The sequence below is a fragment of the Erigeron canadensis genome, chromosome 5 (genome assembly GCF_010389155.1).
Source record: "Erigeron canadensis isolate Cc75 chromosome 5, C_canadensis_v1, whole genome shotgun sequence".
Taxonomy (NCBI): Eukaryota; Viridiplantae; Streptophyta; class Magnoliopsida; order Asterales; family Asteraceae; genus Erigeron; species Erigeron canadensis.
Genome location: NC_057765.1, coordinates 42529907 through 42550864, shown reverse-complemented (window position 1 = coordinate 42550864; position 20958 = coordinate 42529907). Strand labels below are relative to the sequence as shown.

At 32.8% G+C, this 20958-nt stretch overlaps 2 protein-coding genes and 1 pseudogene across 4 annotated transcripts; 2 read left to right on the top strand and 1 right to left on the bottom strand.

The window, feature by feature from the left end:
* The first annotated feature begins 811 nt into the window (after nucleotides 1-811).
* LOC122602076 lies at nucleotides 812-2580 on the top strand (annotated as a pseudogene).
* Nucleotides 2581-3507: 927 nt separating this feature from the next.
* LOC122599731 (BTB/POZ and MATH domain-containing protein 5-like) lies at nucleotides 3508-7612 on the top strand. 3 transcript variants are annotated; one of them, XM_043772290.1, is made up of 4 exons: nucleotides 3508-3968; nucleotides 5673-6015; nucleotides 6793-7069; nucleotides 7231-7612. In XM_043772290.1, exons 1-4 carry the CDS (start codon nucleotides 3580-3582, stop codon nucleotides 7416-7418), a joined length of 1197 nt encoding a protein of 398 aa, XP_043628225.1. In that variant the 5' UTR covers nucleotides 3508-3579; the 3' UTR covers nucleotides 7419-7612. The 3 variants fall into 3 exon arrangements, with proteins under 3 accessions (XP_043628225.1, XP_043628224.1, XP_043628226.1); XM_043772289.1 differs by having other exon boundaries at nucleotides 7216-7612; XM_043772291.1 differs by having other exon boundaries at nucleotides 7272-7400.
* A 978-nt stretch (nucleotides 7613-8590) lies between these two features.
* LOC122599768 (calmodulin-7) lies at nucleotides 8591-10621 on the bottom strand. The gene is made up of 2 exons (XM_043772334.1): nucleotides 10440-10621; nucleotides 8591-9239 (listed from the first exon to the last, which is right to left on the bottom strand). Exons 1-2 carry the CDS (start codon nucleotides 10513-10515, stop codon nucleotides 8866-8868), a joined length of 450 nt encoding a protein of 149 aa, XP_043628269.1. The 5' UTR covers nucleotides 10516-10621; the 3' UTR covers nucleotides 8591-8865.
* Nucleotides 10622-20958: the final 10337 nt, after the last annotated feature.

Here is a 20958-nt window from a genome sequence, read left to right as displayed (position 1 = left end):
GGCTTTTTGTTTTTGTAGGATCGCATCTGTATGTTTGTTAATTTCTGGAAATTTTAAAACCAACTTTTCGGGCGTCTAGGTGGTATTCCCAACATAGACAAAGATTATCATTGGTCATCTAGTTTCAGTGAGTGGGCTAGCGATGGCCGACGAACATGATGGAATCGGTCTTTACCGATGCCCTGTTGTCCAAATAGGCAAATATTTTATAAGCTGACCGAGTGCCTATATATAGTAAAAACACTAAATAATCATATTTTAGTGGTTATACTCGGAAGAAATATATAACACATATCCCTAGAAGAAAAGCGATTTATAAAAAGAGCAAAGTTAAAGGTCTCAGTTTGGCAATACATTGTTTTTTTTTTTTTAAGAATCGATATTAGTACCAAATTATTTGATTATTTTATAACATCTATGCAGTTAATATTTGTACAGTCTGCAATAATACTTGTACATAGTGTTAAAATACATTGTATGAACACTTATCAATTCATCTTCTTTGGCCATTTCTTTTTTCTTGCTTGCTGAGGATGATGATTAGGAATCGCACAGAAAATATAGCAGCAGCTGCTGCTGTTAATAATAATGTTTCCTCTTGTTCAGTTTCAGTAATTCTACCCGTAACATATTTACTGCCACCACCAACTCCATTTACCATTTCTTTCATTTACGTCTAGGAGACTTCGGTTGTCCAAATCACCCAACTGTTATACCTTCATTTCTACACTTCTTTTCTTCTTCAAATCATCATGTTACTAAATATCAAAAAGTTACCAGTTTGGAAGTTGCCCTCCGCCTATTTGATGAAATGACTCACAGAATTCCTCTTCCATCTGTATTTTACTTTACCCAGCTCTTGAATTCCGTTACCAAAATGAATCATTATTCGCATTCCATTGATCTCTTCAAACGAATGTGTGCAATTCGTGTTCCTGTTAATCACTACACTACCAACATTGCCATCAAGAGTTGTTGTCATCTGCATCGAACCAATGATGGTTTTGCACTACTAGATTTTTTTTTTAGACGAGCTATTGTACCTAATGTCTACACTTTTACACGGGCTAGTCTTGGAAGATAGGATTCTTGAGGCTGAGATCTTCTTCAAGAAACTCATCAAACTCAAACTCTGTGAACCTAATGTTGTATGTTTAACACAATGATCAAAGGCCTTTGCAAGTTCGGAAATAACGAAACTGCCATTTCTTTGCTTAGGCTCATGGATCAAAAGGATCTTAAACCTAATGTTGTTTCATGCAGCACAATCATTGATAGTCTTTGCAAGGACGCTCTGATTGATGATGCCTTCAAGCTGTTCAAAGAGATGGTCTTTCAAAAACACATTGCACCTGATGTCATCACATACAACACTTTGATTTCCGGCCTATGTAAAGTAAGTCAGTGGGATGAGGTGTGTAAGATGCTAACAGAAATGGAGGATTAGTTGATGCATTCTGCAAGGAAGGTAAGACAGAAGAAGCACAAAGTGTTATCAACATCATGGTTGAGAAAGGTATGGAACCGAACATAGTGACATACAGCTCACTTATAGATGGTTATTGTTTGCAAGGTGAAATGACCAAAGCAAAGAAACTTTTTGATTCGGCGGTGTTTAAAGGTATCCTCCCTGATGTTGTTACTTACAACAGTTTATTGAATGGGTATTGCAAGAGTTCAAAAATAGAAGAGGCCAAGCATATGTTTAGTGAAATGAAAAGAAATGGTTTGAAACCCAATGTAGTCACTTACAACACCATGTTACAAGGATTGTTTAAGGTTGGACGTTGTGGTGAAGCACATAAACTCTTTGGTGAGATGCAAACACAAGGTCAACTTCCAAATGTATTGACTTATGGCATTATTCTAGACGGTCTTTGCAACAACAATCTGGTAGAAGATGCAATCTCTTTGTTCAAATTAATGGGTAATAGCAAGCTAAATTCAGATGTTGTTGTATACAATACTCTTATTCATGGTGCAAGCAAATGCCAAAAATTCGATATTGCAAGGGACCTTTTCACGGACCTAATGGTTAAAGGTTTGCAACCATCAGTTCGGACATATAATGTGATGATCAGCTGTTTGTGTCGGGAAGGTTCACCGGGGGATGCAAAGCAGATGTTTCTGAAAATGGAAGAGAGTGGTTGCTCCCCAAATAGTGTTAATTACTGTGTTCTTCTCCAAGGATATCTGAATAACCAACACTTTGATGATATAGAATTCCTTTTACAAGCAATGGATGAAAAAGGTTATTCCCTTGATGTTACGACTTTATCGTTGCTAATAGATCAAATTGCAGCTGGATCAGTAGGTAGGTCTCTACTTAAGTTAATTGAAAAGCTTGTGCCAAAAGGATTGATGGACAATCCTAGTTTGTTCTCCCTAGATGGCAGTCTCAGGGAGACACTAAAATAGTGACTGGTTTCAACTTATTTTGTGGAAGTAGAAGTGTAATTTGTGCTACCTACCAAATGTAGAAAGTAGGAAATTAGTACCAAATTTCATTTGGGTTTTGTGTCGTGTCATTAGACATTTCCCTAATTCAGTGAATTCACAGTTGGTGCATATTTGTGTTTATCTTGGTTGAATTATGTTTGGCTAGTTTTGGAGATACTAATGGGGAATGATGTTTCATGTTTTCTGGATTATATCTGATGGTATGGGTTTTCTGTGCACAATGAATGTGGTTGTTTTAGGTTGTTCGTTAGTATATCTCGTAAAAGCAGCCTTGTATTTGAAATCGACTCCAAATTATTCAAACCTCTATGCTTAAGTAGAGCAACCCCTATAGTTCTATACTCATTTTCTACACTGGATTTGCACACATATTCACCACCTTTCTTCTTTTTTTCGCACATTACTCTTGTTGGGTAGCCGCAGAAAGAATGGTTTACAATTTGATAGCGTTGTGCACTATGGATGCTTCAACAGTAATATCAGAATTTATCAAATTACATAGCAAGTCATATATTTCATTTTTCGTCACCTGGGATGACTACCTTCTTTTTAGCTCTTCTAATTTTAAGCATTAATTTTTTTGATCCACTCATACATTTCTGAAGTAGCCTACCTTCTGCAATGAATCTGCACTCATGATCCACTCATACATTTCTGAAATTTCCATATAACATCTTAATAATGCCTAAAAAAAAGTTCGAAAAAAAACATCAAGTTATCTCAGATAAACTACATACATCTAATTAAAAATTTTGTCACTCTACGTCATTTATTTAAGTGTTTGAACTATATAAACCGTATTCACAAGCATACGAGAAATTTTCAACTCGTATTTTAAACCTGTAAACCCGAACGCGACCCAATTCACCTAACCTCCTCCCCTGATTTCAAGCATAATAGGCAGTTACCCCGGAAGAGCATCAAGTCTACAAAAATAGTAAAAATCGCATTTCGCCGAACAATACCAAAACAAAAGAAAAAAAAAGATTTTTCACCATTTTGAGCATATATAAATAATAATAATAATTCCCAAATCAAATCTCTCTTCAAAATCAATTTTCATTTTCTTCAAATCCAAATCATCTCATTTCAAACCCCCAATTTCAAAAACCCTAAAAAATGTCAGAAACCGAAAAACTTCCGTTAGTTAATTCACCAACAACATCACGATCGATAACAGAAACCGTTAACGGCTCACACGAGTTCGTTATCGAAGGCTATTCGTTAGCCAAAGGCATGGGGATAGGAAAACACATAGCTAGTGATAATTTTACAGTTGGCGGTTTCCAATGGGCGGTTTATTTTTACCCTGACGGTAAAAACCCTGAGGATAATTCGACTTACGTTTCGCTGTTTATCGCTCTCACGAGTGAAGGCACGGATGTTAGGGCGTTGTTTGAGTTGACACTTGTTGACCAGAGTGGGAAAGAGAAGCATAAGGTTCATAGTCATTTTGATCGCTCGTTGGAGAGCGGTCCGTATACGTTGAAATACCGCGGCAGCATGTGGTAGTTATTCTTTATCCTTTTTTTTATTATTTAAATCTATTGATTTCTTGTTGTGCAATGCAGGTTTTTGTATTCGTGTTATGATTCGTTGTTTTTGTGCTAAAATCTGTTGTGTTGTTTGCTTTTGTTACGAGTTAGTGCGACGTAGTTAGATATAGCGTCTCTGAAATGTATGCGTTATGGTTATGCGATTTTGTGGCATTTTGGTGACTATAGAATTACATTTTGCTTTTGCAGTATTCTGCCTGCTTATTGAATAGAATTGTTAATATTGCGAGAGTTTTTGATGAATTAGAAGTTGCGATATCTGGTCTATTGTCGTATAGTTTATTGAAATGATTGGGGATTCATATCGTCATTGTTTCTTCACATATGGCTATTGTTTGTGTATATTATAATATTGCGTTTTGCTAGACTAGTATAGTAGGTTGGGGGAAGAAATGATGGCTGGGAAGTAATGCAGGGTCGCCATTAGGACATTAGGACTAACTCTTTGACGTTTGGGTAAGATTGATTTCGATGAGAGCATGTCGCCTTTGTGCATGCTCATCTATAGATTGATTTGGTTGTAAATGGTCATCTTTTGCTGTCACTTAACAATTTGTGATATCACGTATCACCAAAGCTTACTTTTCGTATTATATTCCCAAATACTTTGCCTTTGTGTTAGTTAAGTATCAATATTGCATATTCTATTGATTATTTGCATGGCCTGTGTTAATGGTTTAAATTTTTTGGATTTATGTGGTTTAGCATGAATGTATATCATTTTTCTTGTTTTGGCTGGCTATGCTAGGATTCGTTTTTTATTAAGGGATGAAAGCGTTTTGGTAAGATGCATTTTGGTGACAAAACAGTTTAGGGGATGTTTTTGGAAGAAATTACATCTTCACCATCCACTCGTAGAATATATGCAAGTTTGCATTATTAGTTTATACTTTATACCCTCTTAATGTAAGTATTGGCTTGGTTTGTGTACACACATTAATGGGTACTGGGTAGGTTTTAGATGCCATAGGACTTGATTAGCACATATAAGTGGTCTACACAAGTATTAAAGGTGCATTGGGTGTTTTTCCTAGTTCAAAGTACTATAGAGGACGGCTTTTAGTCCAATTATTATAGATTGTGGTAAGGGCAGAAACTTTAACTTGTATAACTTGATGGTTGGTTGGGGGTGCTCAGCCTTGATTTTCTGGAGTAGTGGCAAGTTGGTGAGTGTTGGTGTTTATATGTCTTGTAGTAATGCCATGAAAAAGATAAAAGAAAGTTTGAAGTAGATGTCAGATATTAAATGGTACTGCTTCATGTATGCTGCATAATTAGAAGAAGATTTACATGAAAGAAAACTGATAACTAAATATGCTATTTGTGTGTGGGTTGACACTTTAAGCATGCTTAACTGTTTTTATCTGATATGAGGTAACTGATTGATTGTTTGCGACAAAAAAAGAACTACAGTGGAAAATATAAATTACTGAGTAGATTTATAATGATCAAATGAACTCATTTCAAATTACAGCCTTGAATTTGGGCTATCTATCTTTTCTTTTCATATGCTTTGTCTCAATTATACTGTATGAAATGATTAATACCCAACAAGTTTCAAATTAATTTTCCCGTGTTGCATTTTTATATAAAGTTCTCATGTGCTTGGTACAACTTTTGTTTCATAAATAACTGATATCATGCATGCTGTGTCAGGGGATACAAGCGTTTTTATAGGCGTGCATTGCTTGAAGCTTCAGATTATCTCAAGGATGATTGTTTGAAAATTAATTGCACTGTGGGGGTGGTGGTTTCTGCTACAATTTGCCCTAGGCCACCTACAATTCAGGTCCCAGAATCTGATATTGGGTTGAACTTTGGTATGTTGCTCGAAAATATGGAAGGCTCAGATGTTATCTTCAATGTGGCTGGTGAAAAATTTCATGCTCATAAGTTGGTACTGGCTGCTAGATCCCCTGTCTTCCGTTCTAATGGTTTTGGACAAGAAAAAGCTGATCATGAGATTGTCATCGCTGATATGGAACCCAAAGTATTTAAGGTAAATACACTATACATGAGATTGCAATACTGTGGCCAGTGTAGTTGTGTGTGTTTAAAACCAATCTGGTTTCCAGTGTACCAATTTATGGTTTCATTTCTCAACAGAAGGATTCCTCTGTTAAGCGTTTCATGTCGAGTAGTATCTGAAAGCTATAAAGGTAGAAACAAATGTGTAGATAGAGTGATTAATGATGTCGTTGTTTGCTAATAATTCCATTGTCGCTTCCTAGAGTGGCTCATTCTAAATGGGTCAATTTGGGTTAGATTTAATCTCATATGGGTCAAATAATAAAGGTGCAGCCTAAAAGGGAATGGGTCCAACGGGTATAACTTGCCCAAAGAGTATTTTTAATGCGTACAGGTATGCAACGCGTATGTCTTTTTTGTTCGAAGATTTAAAAGTAACAGTTTCTTTTTGTAAGCATAATTAACTCGTTAGTGGTTTATAGAAAAAATGTTAAATACACATAATTGGTGTCTGTGGGTCACCCCAGCCTCTCAGATTTTTACTGAAGAGTAACTTTTTTCAACCTGATGTCGGGTTGTGGGTTCTCCGGCCTGTCCATCTTACCAGTTCAAGGCTTTCTTGATAATTAATTATACAGTAGGTACTCGATTAGGTTGTTATATATTCCCAAAGAACTTACACATTTTCACAACTATCTTATGTGTGGAACATTTCTTGTTTTGGGTTTGTGCTGGAAAAAAAACATGTTTTTTGGCTAGAAAAAGTTTTCCTTCACTTTGGTTTCTGAGATTATTTAATGTGCAACAGGCTATGCTTCACTTCATTTACACAGATGAACTTAATGAAGATGAGTTGGTGGCTTCTAGTTCATCTTCTGAAGCTGATGTGTCTGATACGTTAGTGTCCAAGCTGTTAGTTGCTGCTGATCAGTATGATCTGTGCAGACTCAGACGGATATGTGAGTCTTATCTGTGCAAGGATATATCTGTAGACTCTTTTGGCCGAATTCTAGCACTGGCAGATGGTAATCATGCTATGGAATTGAAAAGCATATGCCTTAAATTCGCTTCTGAAAATCTTGCAGGTATGTGTGTCCTTGTACATTTGGTTGTTATTATCCGTTGAGTCAGTGTACTTGTGAACAAATCGATTTGGGTTGGTTTTATTTTTACACACAATTACAATTGAATGAGTACAAAAAACTGGTTCGCTAAGACTTATTAATTGCAGCTGTTATGCGATCAGATGGGTTTGAGTATCTCAAAGCTAACCACCCTGCACTGCAGTCAGAGATTTTGAAGACAATGGTTACTTCTGAAGATGGATATAGCAGTGGTGGAGGTGGTAGTAAAGCTCAAAGTGTTTGTGCTCAGCTTTCAGATGGCAGTGACACTATTGGTAGGAGGTTAAGGAGAAGAAGGCACCCACAATGAATGACGGGCTGATGTAGTGAAATCATTCTATTAAAAGAAAATGCCAAAAAAAAAGGAGACAGTGGCTGGTTGGGAGTTGTCTGATAAGCAGGTTTTTGTTATAATTTTTTTTTACTGAAGCTGTGTATAAATATCCATGCATGTAGGTGAACTTTACAGTTTCTCAATCTACCTATGCTTTTTGTGGGTTTCAATTTTTTCTGTTATCTTCATTAACAATACTAAAACATGCAAACATAATTGATAGTTTAATAAGTTTGTACCATTAGGCGTAATGAAAAATAAACTTGTCAAGCTTGTTGGCGAGAGGTCTTTAACCCAAGATCATTGGATCTGTGGAGTCGAACAAAACTCAATTCAACTCGATAAGGTTAGGGACTGGACTGAATGTAAAAAAACCTACTGAAAGATAAATTAACCAAACAATGCACTGATCATAATAATCATTATTCTAAGCATTTACACCCGAGTATTTAGGTCAACTTTTGGCCAAATCTTGGGGCGGAGCTGTTGTCATCTGTTTTGATTAAGTGCAAGTATTTTTTTGTTTCCTTTTTTTTCTTTTTTTTTTAATCAATGGCAAGTTAATTGGTACATATGGTTGGAGTCAAACAAAACAAAGTGGCGTTTGAACTGTTCTATATGTTATGTGGGTATCTCGCGAGAGAAGTTTGACTTGAAAAGCGAAGGAAATTTCTAAGATAGTGTAGGATGATCAAGACATCTAATCTAATTCAATATATACTGGTGGTACATCAATAGAGGCCGGTTTTAGACCGGTAAAGTGAGACAAAGATCACTCACTACTCTACTAGTATATTTGGCTTTAGAATTTTAGTGTAGCGTTGTTCTCTTAACCATTGTTATTACTCGAGTTGTATGAAACCAGCCAACCAATCAAACTCCCAAAGCTGGACGTACTTGTTTAACTCATGCACACGTTCTTACAAATACCGGTAGTGTTTTAAATGTCATGGTACATATCTACCCTAATTTCATGATGACACCAGACACCACATACAAAAACATATACTAGTTTAAAATGCTAGCTTGAACACGGCAATGACATGTAGATAGACCGAATGAGAACATGCATACCTTGAAGAACTGATTCTGTTCTCCGGTTCAAACCAACAAAGAAGTTGCAAAAGAACATTGAGTGCACCATGAAATAGCAAAAAAGGCTGACACTTCAATTGATCAAAGGGAAACAAATACTCCAAATTGTTCTATGTTTATAGCCAATAAGAAGAAAACAAGACTACTCAAGCTACTAAACAAAAATACAGAGGAAAGCAGTAGTTAATATTTCGGCACTACAAATAAATGCAAATAGGAGAAAACCGAAAAGCACCCAACAAACACTAAAGATCGCAAATGCATCAAAACATAGAATATCCTTCTTTTTTACTCTTTTTAAGTTCAACAATATTCAGATTAAGGATCCTCACTTAGCCATCATGACTTTGACGAATTCCTCATAGTTGATCTGGCCATCACCATCCACATCAGCCTCACGAATCATCTCATCAACTTCCTCATCTGTCAGCTTCTCACCAAGATTAGTCATAACATGGCGAAGCTCAGCTGCAGAAATGAAACCATTTTGGTCCTTATCAAATACCCTGAAAGCCTCCTTAAGTTCCTCCTCAGAATCAGTGTCTTTCATTTTGCGGGCCATCAAGTTAAGAAACTCGGGAAAATCAATAGTCCCGTTGCCATCAGCATCCACCTCGTTGATCATATCTTGAAGTTCAGCCTCAGTCGGGTTCTGTCCAAGAGACCTCATAACTGTTCCAAGTTCCTTGGTGGTGATACAACCTGCATAAATATCATTGAGAATTAGAGGAAGCAGTTTCGACCGTTTTGTTATGAACACGTTGATTTGGGATGTATTCCATCTTTTGGCAGGCCAAATCAAAAAATAATTGCAAATTTGTGTAACAGGTAAAACGGATCTGAAAGTCGCCTAAGAAACCTAATTCTAATGCATACAGCTTTCTGCTTTTTGTATTCAAATAATTACAGGTAATTTTATTGTGTTTGTTATACTAATACATTAATGATTTATACAACAGGAATAACATACTTCATGAGCCAGCACAACCCACCCAATCATTGTTGTGATTATACATAAAGGTGGCAAGATAGGTGGGATGTGCTGGCTTCTTTCCAAATCACCAAAACCAATCATTGACAATCGACAATGCAAGTGTAACCAAAACCAATTCATGTTTATTTCTCGACTTCGTGTGTAAGTAAATATTCCTATTGGAAAAAGCGTGAACCAAATTTCAAGTTGTAACACACACACACACACAGCTGAAACCAATAGTCAGCAAATGGACCGAATCGTCTTCAAACAACTTAAGTCAACATTGTAAAAATTATTAGTAACTGCAAGTCGCAACCATACGGTAGACAGAAACTGTTAAGTTATAACTAACGGATTGGTGGCTCTAAATAGGCTTCAAATCATACGAAATTTATTAATAGTATAATAAACAACAAACGACATTTCGGATCCAATACAGGTTTTGTTACAATAGAAATAAATCATATAACTACACACAAGGTTCTCATTATTCTATAAAATATAATCATTTTATTTATCAAAGGCACTAGAATCATAATAAGCAATTTTATTTGAATCAACAAAAAAATAGCCCTTAAAAAAATACCAAACAGATCTAAAATAAATACACACATATAACTTTTCCTACATGATTTAATTCATAATATATAGAATGATTCACAAAACAATATTATCTACAAAACTTATAATTGAGCATAAAAGTCAAACAGCACATGTACGAAAAGTCAACAATCAGATCTAAAATCAGGAAATTATCAGATACAATATAACGAATCCAAGAAACGATTGTTAAGTATAAAGCATTCGATTATATATAATTATTATATGTCGAATGAATACATATATAAGGCATAAGTATAAAGAAAAATAAATAAATAGATTGAATGGATGGATATTGATTGAAAAAGGGGGAGAGAGGGGCTGACCATCGCCATCCTTATCGAATAGGCTGAAAGCTTCTTTGAATTCAGAGATCTGATCATCGGTCAATTGATCTGCCATTTTTCTTCCTTGTCTTTTTGATTAATGAAAATGAAATGAAGAAAAAAAAAAGAGGGGGGTTTGCAAAATAATAATAATGGAAGAAAATGGGAAATAGAAGCGAGGGGAGGGAGCGAGTGAAGCGGTGAATATAAATGAAAAAAGTGTGGTCCTCCACGAATCTCATCCCCCCACATCGTGACATGTTATTAGTTGTCCTTTTTTTTCTTTTTTCTATTTTCCAATATTTAGTTTTCATTCATGCATAAAAAAAAAAAAAAAGGTGTATAATCTGATCAATCGATGTATTGAAAACAAAAACAAGAATACACAAACTTCTTAAAAAATTTCACCCTTGTATTTCACCTATTGGTGCATAACTTTTTCTACATCACCACATATTATACTTTCACATTTGATTCCATGGATACAATAAAAAACCAAAAAAGTTGTTAACCTCTCACTACAAGTTCGACCCCCCACCCACCAATCAATTAACACAAGCAATGAGTCCTAATCCGTATGTTTGATTAAATTAAATGAAATTGAGACCGTGGCGGAACTTGAATAATTTTTTGGAGGGACAAGCTTAAAGTTTTATTAATTTCTATTATATGTCAAGAAAAGATTAAATTTTATATGTTCTCATTCGACTATGGCAAGAAAATTTAGAAATGTGACTATTTAAAATTAAAGATCACGAAGTATGTGAAGTTTAATCAAGCATACAAAATATATACTCGTAAAATGTGACTATATAAAATTAAAGATCACAAAGTATGTGAAGTTTGATCAAGCATACAAAATATATACTCGTAAGGAAGCGTAAGTAAATTCAATCTATTTATTACAAAGCGTAAGTAAATTCTTCATTAACATCTTAAATTGAGTGATCTCAAGCTAGACTTATTTAACATAGAATATCAAATCTTCTAATTAACATAGGTGTTAAGCAATGGTATATTAATGTATAAATAACAAACCTTATCCATAAAGTGATATTTAAATATGGTCTGTTACAATTTCTTTAATATCAAAAATATAGTTCTTAAGTTTTACCCAAAAAAAACAAATATATAGTTCTTAAACATGTACGTAGCTTACTGGATAATTATTAACAAGTTAAAACTTAATGTAACAAACATATAGGTAGATTAAATAGATTATAAGTAGACAAGTACACTTTCACTTACAAATAAAAAGTAAAAGTTAAACAAAAATGCGAAACCAGAGAATCAAACTGGCAACCTCATTTGCAAGCATCCGTACATTATTTACGTTAACCAGCTGATCTAAACCAGCAGTTGTTATCATCTTTCGAAACTGTTTATATAATTCGAACTTTTGGGGGGGCAAGGACCCCTCCCTGCCCCAACATAGTTCCGTCCTTGAATTGAGAATAAAATAATTTGAAAGAGTTAGAAAAATCTGATATCAAAAACGGTTAGAAAGGTAAAATGACTTAAAAATATTTATTTTATGAGATTTGATATGTTGAAAAAATTGAGAGTCACGACTCCTCCTTAAGCTGTGCCATCCTCTATAGGCTCGTTTTTAATCTCGGTATCAAAAACATTCATAAAAGTTTTTGCATACCCCTTATATAAATAGCGATTTTTGGTGATCATTTCATGTAATAACTTACAATGCCTTAAAAGCTTGTAAGAAAGTGAAGGTTTAAAAGTATCTTATCCAGTTATGGAGATTACGTCAAATAACGCTGCTAACATGTGAAAAAATTGTTTCTAAAGTTACCGTTGGATCGATGAAGTCAATATATACATAATCAATACATAGTTGAAATTAATACATCCAAGTTATTGGAATTTTCTCGGATATAAGCGCCAATGGGTTACTCCGTCTTGAATGCCTAAACGATCTGTTCGTTGGTTGTTTAAAAAGTAATAATCTATAGTATCTTATAAAACATTTTGTCATTTTTTAAATTTTTATTAAGGATTTGAACTACCTAAATTACTTATCTTCTTTATTCACTAATTTAAACATTTCTACCTAATATATCTATAATACCCTTAAATCTCAATCATTCATTTTTTTCTCTCTCCTCAAATCTCAACCAATCATATTTTTTTTTCTCTCATCCATAAATCATTTATCACTCAAATTCATTCAAAATCTTTTATCTCACAAACCGTACATCGATAAATTATAAAAATTATATAGGTATTCTTAAAATTTCATGCTCTTTCATTAGAGATGTCATTCGATATACTTTCGACGAACTTTTAAATCCGATGGCGGAACCCGTACGGTTAAGACATTTGACTATCACACTTTATGACCTATCACCCTCACCATCTCACCGCCGCAACGCGCGGGTACTTACTCTCGTAATAGTAACATACAAGTTAGTTTTCTAATAACATACAAACTTTTTCATTCTAACATAAAGTTTAAATCATGGGAGGCGTAATTTTTGAGAAGGGGACAAACCAACATACACGTTTTAGACTTACAAAGTAGACTAAAATTGATGATCGCATATATTAGTAACTAACTGTTACTACGCAGTTCGGCGACAACGGTTGTGCGATGAAGGCGTCGACAAGTTATATACATAATTAATCGATGTAAAGTTAATTGTTAATTTGTTATAAATGGGTAATGTATGTCAGTATGTATTTATTTGGTATATAGATGGGTACTATTGGGGTTTTGAGTGGATATTATTTAGATTTTGTTAACAATTTAAGAAGGCATTTTGAGATATCGACTCCTTATTGTTGAAAATATGGGAAGAGTCATATGCATTGCAAGGTATTAATTAACATTTTATAATATTATAGATCGATCAATATCCTAATGTAGACTTAAAATGTTACAATTGAATGATTGATGAAGGTTGATCGCTCGATGTCACATACTACAACAATTTAATGAACTAGCACAATACCAAATACCAAATACTACCTCTCCAAAGTTTTAGATGTGTTTTCCATGACTAAAACCATACATATAACAACATATCACATGATAATTAATCAATGGTCCATCGAATAATGGGAAATGATTTGAGGGGGAAAATCCCACTATTTAATCCTACCAAAAAAAAAATATCACACTTGCATTAAAAAAGGTATAGAAAATAGATCGTGGATAGCAAAATTATAAAGATTGCTATTACTGAAGCGAGAAGACAATCCTTTTCTTTTACCAAAACAGAATAGGTATCATGTATCATCAAAAAACTTTTCTTGAAATTGAGAAGTGAAATTTATCATAAGAAGGAGTTGATAGTGACAAATTACATAACATTTTGAGTATTTGTATGAGTATGAAGCCTGCATTAGTCACTCATTATTGATACCAAAAACCGATTTTTTTCTATTCCACAAAACCCTCAAAGTATTGTATAAATTAAGATATGAAAATATAAACGAATTGTGGAGTTTTATGTAGAGGTGAAGGAGGATTAGAGGAAGGAGGTAGATTTTAATCATGTGGTAGAGATGAAATAATCAAATAGGTGAAAACAAAATATATTTGCAACTGCTTCACAATCTGAAAAATACTTGATGCATACACTGATATACATGCATACTTTTAGTCAATGTAACCAAATAAACGTGAATTGTTATCTCTATCTATAATATAAAAATGATTTATAATACCACATAGACAAAATTTTACCATTTAGGAATATGTTGCAAATAATCACAAAAATCATATTGCTTTTGTTCGTACATTTAACATGAAAATCAGGGACAAACTTGTAATATGAAAAGTACAACTATTTTTATGCACGTTAAATACAGCCTTAATATTTTCTTAAAAATAAAAGGTCAAAACAAAACAACTTCTTTGTCTTCTCTTATTCAAACATGAAGCTATAACCACCGTCAAAATGCTCTAGTATTATTTCAAGTTTGAAACTCGGTAAAAAAACATTGTTGTCCGATAAAATTGTGGAAAATGACCCATTTGATAAACTAGATGATAAATCTCATCTATTTAAACAATGGATAATGGCACCGGAGTGTAGTTAACTATGACCAAAATGTTATGTAATGTAACTAACTACTCGACTAGATATGTAGTGTAACCACCTTTGTTTTTTGGATTATGTCATGTAAGTTACCGGCTACTTCAAGTTTCCATCCGATTAAGCCAAAAATAAGTTAGGGATAATGGCACCGGAGTGTAACCAACTATGACCAAAAGGTTATGTAATGTAGTGAAATACTCGACTAGCTATATAGTGTAACCACCTTTGTAATTCCACCTTTGTAAGTTATAGAATTATTCATTTCTTTTGCTTCTTTTATTTTCTTCATTTTATCACACGGACTACGCAACATAACCCAAAATGAGAATTTAAACCCAAATATATTAACTCACCCAATTTATCATATCATCATCAATCAATATATTCTCTTCTATCTATTTCTATATATCTATATAAATTTCTCTTTCGTCGTCGTACACAAATGGTTTCACCACGCCGATTCATTCTATAATATAAACACCACACTATAGTATGATCAGATACATGGGTTTTGCTTTATTGGATTCCACAACTATCGTTAAAGATTCGAAGGACAATGGCTCAATGAAGGATGCAAAAGCTCAAAAAAAGTCTGATCATGTCGTCGGAATCTGCTTATGTTCTTCACTGTTGCCGGAATCTGATGTTGTTCTTCACTATCGACGGAATCTGGTTTTCTTCACTGTTGTCATTCACCATCTACTCGATAAATATCCATCTATTAATATAACCATTTACACACATATTTGATTTCTCGATAAAACCTACAAATATTCAGATTTAAACTGATAGAAAAAGAGGTCGCTTATTGCCAGAATCTTCAAAATTAAAATCGTCGCCACCATGATCAATGTGGTGCATTTGATAGAAAAAATAAGTGTGTATATATATTATTGTTTATATATAAATAATTAGAAATATATGTATTTTTAATATATGTGACACATGGCCCCTTTTTTTAATAAAAAATAAATAAAAATGAAAGTGGTAACCGACAACTTGTTTTCCATCCAGTTGCTTACATTACATAACCCAACAAACAAAGCTGGTTACACTACATAGCTAGTGGAGTTGTTGGTTATATTACATAACATTTTGGTCATAGTTGGTTACACTCCGATGCCATTATCCAATAAAAATAAAAGAGGTAACCGACAACTTGTTTTGTATCCAGTTGCTTACATTGCATAACCCAAAAAACAAAGTTGGTTACAATACATAGCTAGTCGAGTAATTGGTTACATTACATAACCTTTTGGTTATAATTGGTTACACTCCCGTGCCATTATTCCTTTAAACAAAGTTTCGAGAACAAATTGTATAATTTACTCAAAATTCTTGATGTCAAATCAAAATCATATTTAATCCTTAAATTAATAAACCGTATGCCTCAAACCCACTGTAATTCCAAATATATAATTTCTAATGAATAATGATAAATATTCTTAAAAGTATGTCTAATTACAATAATAACAATGTTCATGGTTATGAACAGTGTTATTTTTTACTTTTTCTGCACATTAATGTATATATTAAAAACAAAGGTACAAAAATACGTGCAAAGAATAGTAACGGGTCATTTTATTTATTTGGGTCCATTTTTATTTTCTTAATGAGCCACTTCATTTTCTTTTAGACCCATCTTATATTCTTAATTTTGGGCTTGACAATTTATATTTTGATATTTAAATTGTTTCAAATTTGTTTACAAAAGATCACTTATTTTAATTGCATATTATTATTTTTTAAGTTTGTAACATTTTTAAGATTATCTCATCTTATTACAAGTGAACTATTACATAATATATATACACATAACAATAGGGTGTATGTTTTGAATATATACATCTAAAAATCTCCGAAAAATTTGTTTGCAATATTTATTAGTTTCAATGTTATTTCGGTTGATCTTTTATTATTATGGATTATTTTTGTTTCACTTTCTATTTTCAATGATTTGGGAAATTAGCTTTAATTATGTTTGCATTATTATTTTGTATTTTTATTTTAAATATTCTACTTTCATACTTATTATCTTTTAGAATTTATATAATATATTAATCTAATATAACGTTATACTGTCGATTTTTTTAAAATTATAATTGCTTACTCATTAAAAAATCAATATCAACTCAGGTTTTGAGCTATATAATGTTTCTAAAAGCATATAATAATTTTTACATGGTACGGAACACAATAAATATAATGTCCCCTGGGGTAACCCCCGGGTAATAGGGATGACAACGTGTCGGGTATGATCCGGGTATATGTAATTCCGAACCCGGACCCGATTAAATATCACTGTCCCAAACCCAGACCATAACCCGATGGGTATCCATTTATTTACCAACTGTCGAGTAACAAGTTTCCCCACGAGTAATTGGGGACCCCTTAATATATTTATTGTTTTTTGAATGAATTGATCAAGATTGAAATATCAATGTATTTAAGATTGTAGTTTAGTATAGTAAGCTAACCAAATGTAAAAATTTGGAATTGTAGGTAAAATGACACTATCATTCACGATCAAGCTATTAAAATGAAGAATTAATAATTTTCATACTATATTTGTGATTATTCAGTGTGTTAACTTATTTGGCATTGCATTCCTTTAATTACATATTGGAAATAGAAATATTTATACAAATGTAATGTTATATATATATATATATGGGTCAGGTATACGGGTTTGAGGTGGGTTTCGGTTATGCAGGTTTTAATACAAAACCATACCCGGGCCCGGACCCGGATCCGCAAAAAAAAATATAATTATCCCCATACCCGCCCCTAGACCCGCGTACCCGGACCCGAAACCGGCCCAAAAATGTCGGATTTCGGTTTTTCCATCGGGTACGGGTCTTTTTGCCATCCCTGCCGGGTAACGTATCATGTCATATATTAACCTAAAACCAAAGTTGGTGGAGTGGTTGAGACCTACACCTTTGAAGCAGAGTTCGTCGGTTCAAAACACCCTCACAAATTAATTTTTGGAGATAACTTATATGATATTAACATCATTTATGTGAGTGCATCACTAAAATATTAACATCATATAACATTTTTCCTTAATTTTGTCCATTTTCTTTTTAAAATGCCACCCCACGCACACACTCTTCTTTTCCTTTTTTCTTTCCAGTCCCTTCTCTTTTGTTTTTTATTCTTTCGACCCTTTAAATTATATATTTTTTTTCTTTTTAACATATATTTTCTAAAACCTTTTCTACCTTTAAAATTTTGTTCTTTTATAATTTTTTTTTTATCAATTTTAATCTTATTTAATTGTTTATATATATATATTTTTTAAATGTTTTTGCTTTTGCATCCGTTTTTTAAACCTTTGATTTCCTTTTTTTTAAATATATTTTTTTAACAATTTGTTTTATTTTATAATTTATGTTTTAATTGTTTAAATGTAATTCTATTTCTTTTGGCAGATTTTTGCTTTTTAACTCTTATTTTTCCTATCGAGTGATATTTTTGAACGTGGTTTTGACATTGCTCCTAAATAAATATATATTTATTTACCCGTAACGTTGCGCATCCACGATTATTGCAGCCTGCAACGCGGGCATTGAACTTCCTCGTAGTAGGTAAAAGTAATAGTTTTGTAATCCAAAAATAAAAAATAAAATTTGAAGGCGGTAAGTGCGAAAATAAATTTTACGTATTGAAACCTTAAAATGATCATTTTCCCGTGCCTTTGACTTGCAAGGTAGTTGATTTTTACGTTTAATACTTTTGATAAAATACAGATTAAAACGTCGATGTGTATATCAAAGAAATTGATATTGATACTCATAATAAAAGTATAAATTATTTTTGCGGGAGTCCGCGAGTAAAATCGTTGGTTGGACACATGGACATGTTTCGATCTAATAACATATTTTGGCGGGCTTTAACCTCTGTCAATTTTTGGTTTATTGAGAACTAGTTTTAAAATTCGTATGTTGAAAGCAAGAAAGTTAGACTAAAAAATATTATTTATTGAGAAAAAATCAAGTAAAATTATATCAATTCTTCAAAGAAAAATATTTCTTCATGAAAATGACACTATTGGTATTTCTCATTTAAGAATAAGAAGAATGTAATGTTTTTAAGTTGTACCGTTGACTTTCGTTGGTGATTAATTTGAACTAGTTAGAAGTCCCCCGGCGTTGCCCGGGGCCAAAGTTTTTGCGTCTCTCTTATGTTTTTTGAACGTCATAAAAACCCATATCAAAATGATGCATAACGCTTTATATACCCTTAATTTCTTTTGTTTTATCTATACTTCTATATTATTATATAAAAATTATAACCTCATGTTAAAAGTCAAGAAAAATGGAACACACGAATAAACCAAACTACTCTTAATGAATTGAATCACCGTTGATTGCCACCATCACACTGATGTCATCGTTGTCGTATTTGTGTGGATACCATGCTAATATTTATTTATTTTTATTAACATCACTATTTTGACACTATTTAATTAACTTATTTATTTCGTTTTACTTTATTACGACTTTTAATTAATTAAAACTTGTTTAGAAATTCATACGCAACTTCTTGTTTACCTCATATGAGCTTCTTTTTTATTTATTTTTGCAAATTTTTATTTCCACTAAAAATTGGTTTACAATCTAATGAAAGTTGTCAATACATAGTGAAAAAGATATTTGTTTTTACTCCACGTGGAGTAATATTCCTCCACACCTAGCCACATCAACATGTAAAACTACTCACTTATCTGTGGGTTGGTTTATCATTTTATAATATCACTGTATATGTCATTTCTTCATCCCCACTACACAAACAATATTATTGGAAAAAAGATGTAATCTAACATCACGTTTGAATTCATTTTTGTATCTAGACTCTAAAAGACACCATATCTAAATTCACCACTTATATACAAACAATATAAGAAAACCCTACAAAACCGTTAATCAAGAGCATGAAAGGTCTAAAAAGTAAAAAACTATCCATCTACACTCGAATGTTCAACCCGAGATTGACCTCGACTCACCAAAAAACCCCAACAGTGACGTTGATGAATTAAGAAGGACAACGTTACGGTGGCAAGTAGAGAAGGTACGGCGGCGGCAATGATGGGAGGAGGGACAACGACGATGATTTTAAATCATCAATCAAGAGCATGGATTTATATATATATACATACATATATATATTTCAGATATATAGAAATTTAGAGCTATAAAAGTAGTAAGAAAAGATAGAAATACACATCTAGCTAGAATGCTTTTGACTTTTAAGTGACTATCGAAAAGATGAAAGAGTATAGAGAGCAAGCCAAAAAAATTTCCCGACAGTATTTATGACAACGGAAACAGAAACGACGGCAGCGTCACAACAGGTATGATGTTGTTGTGTTTTATCTAGTTGCTTTGTATTAAACGTTTATTATCTTATCACTTTGATTAAACAACATCATCTTAATTAACATTTATTTTTTTAGGTTTGATTAAGCAAAAAGTCCTCCACCATCTCGGCTGTTGTTTTCCAACACTTGTTTTCCGGCCGAAACGCAACCACTGCTGATGACAATGACAAATATTATTTTCTTAATTTTGTTGTTCTTAATGATGAGTTGAAAAATAAACCTGTACTTTATGTTTAAACATTTGTACAAAGACTTTGCATGTACCAGAAAAAGCTGTACCAATTCTTTGATTCAGAAGTTGTGATCCATGTAGTATAAGTTGTACCATGTACCAACTAAGCCAACTAAGTCGACAATCAGCCAACCAAGCCGTACTCTAGTAGTTGTAATTCGGATTGTTATATATATAATGTGGCAGATATAGGTGATGACAAATAACAAATATATATATTTTTAGGATAATGATACATTTACTTAATTCATATCTTTATCTATAATAAAAGAAAATTGTCTTACAAAACTATTTTTAGAAAACAACATTATGTGGCATGTTTATATATTTTTCTAAAATTTTTTATTTTATTTATGATGTCATATTTAATATTGAATATTTTAAAAGATAAATTGTTCATTAAATATTTATTTTAAATTTATATAATTATTTAAAAATATTTTTATGTTTTGTTAATGCAATAGGTACCCATATATCTATAATCCCTTATAAAATATATTGGACTCTCTATTTTAGAAATTCAACGATCTATTCAATATCCTCATATTGTCCCTAATTCACACGTTACCTCTAATTCTACACCTCTAAACACAATCAGACAAACACATTACCAAGATCTAACACACAATCACTTATTTCTCTCATTCCTATTTACACACACGCATATCGATTCCCCCACTGTTTTGTATTATTATCACTGTTTAACCGTCGTAACGCGCGGATACCAACCTCGTATATATAACTTATGTTAGTCAATTTAATATCTCCAAACCAAGTTATAATATATCAATAACAAAAATTACATATATATTTTTTAAAATTTTTCTACTTTTAAAAGTTTTA

Bases quoted from the DNA above. Each gene is read 5' to 3' on its own strand.
- LOC122599768 (XM_043772334.1), bottom strand. From the start codon at position 10,515: ATGGCAGATCAATTGACCGATGATCAGATCTCTGAATTCAAAGAAGCT. The intron at 9,240-10,439 runs GTCAGCCCCTCT...ATATTTATGCAG, and splicing joins ATTCGATAAGGATGGCGATG to GTTGTATCACCACCAAGGAA.
- LOC122599731 (XM_043772289.1), top strand. From the start codon at position 3,580: ATGTCAGAAACCGAAAAACTTCCGTTAGTTAATTCACCAACAACATCA. The intron at 6,016-6,792 runs GTAAATACACTA...AATGTGCAACAG, and splicing joins TGGAACCCAAAGTATTTAAG to GCTATGCTTCACTTCATTTA. The intron at 7,070-7,215 runs GTATGTGTGTCC...TATTAATTGCAG, and splicing joins CGCTTCTGAAAATCTTGCAG to CTGTTATGCGATCAGATGGG.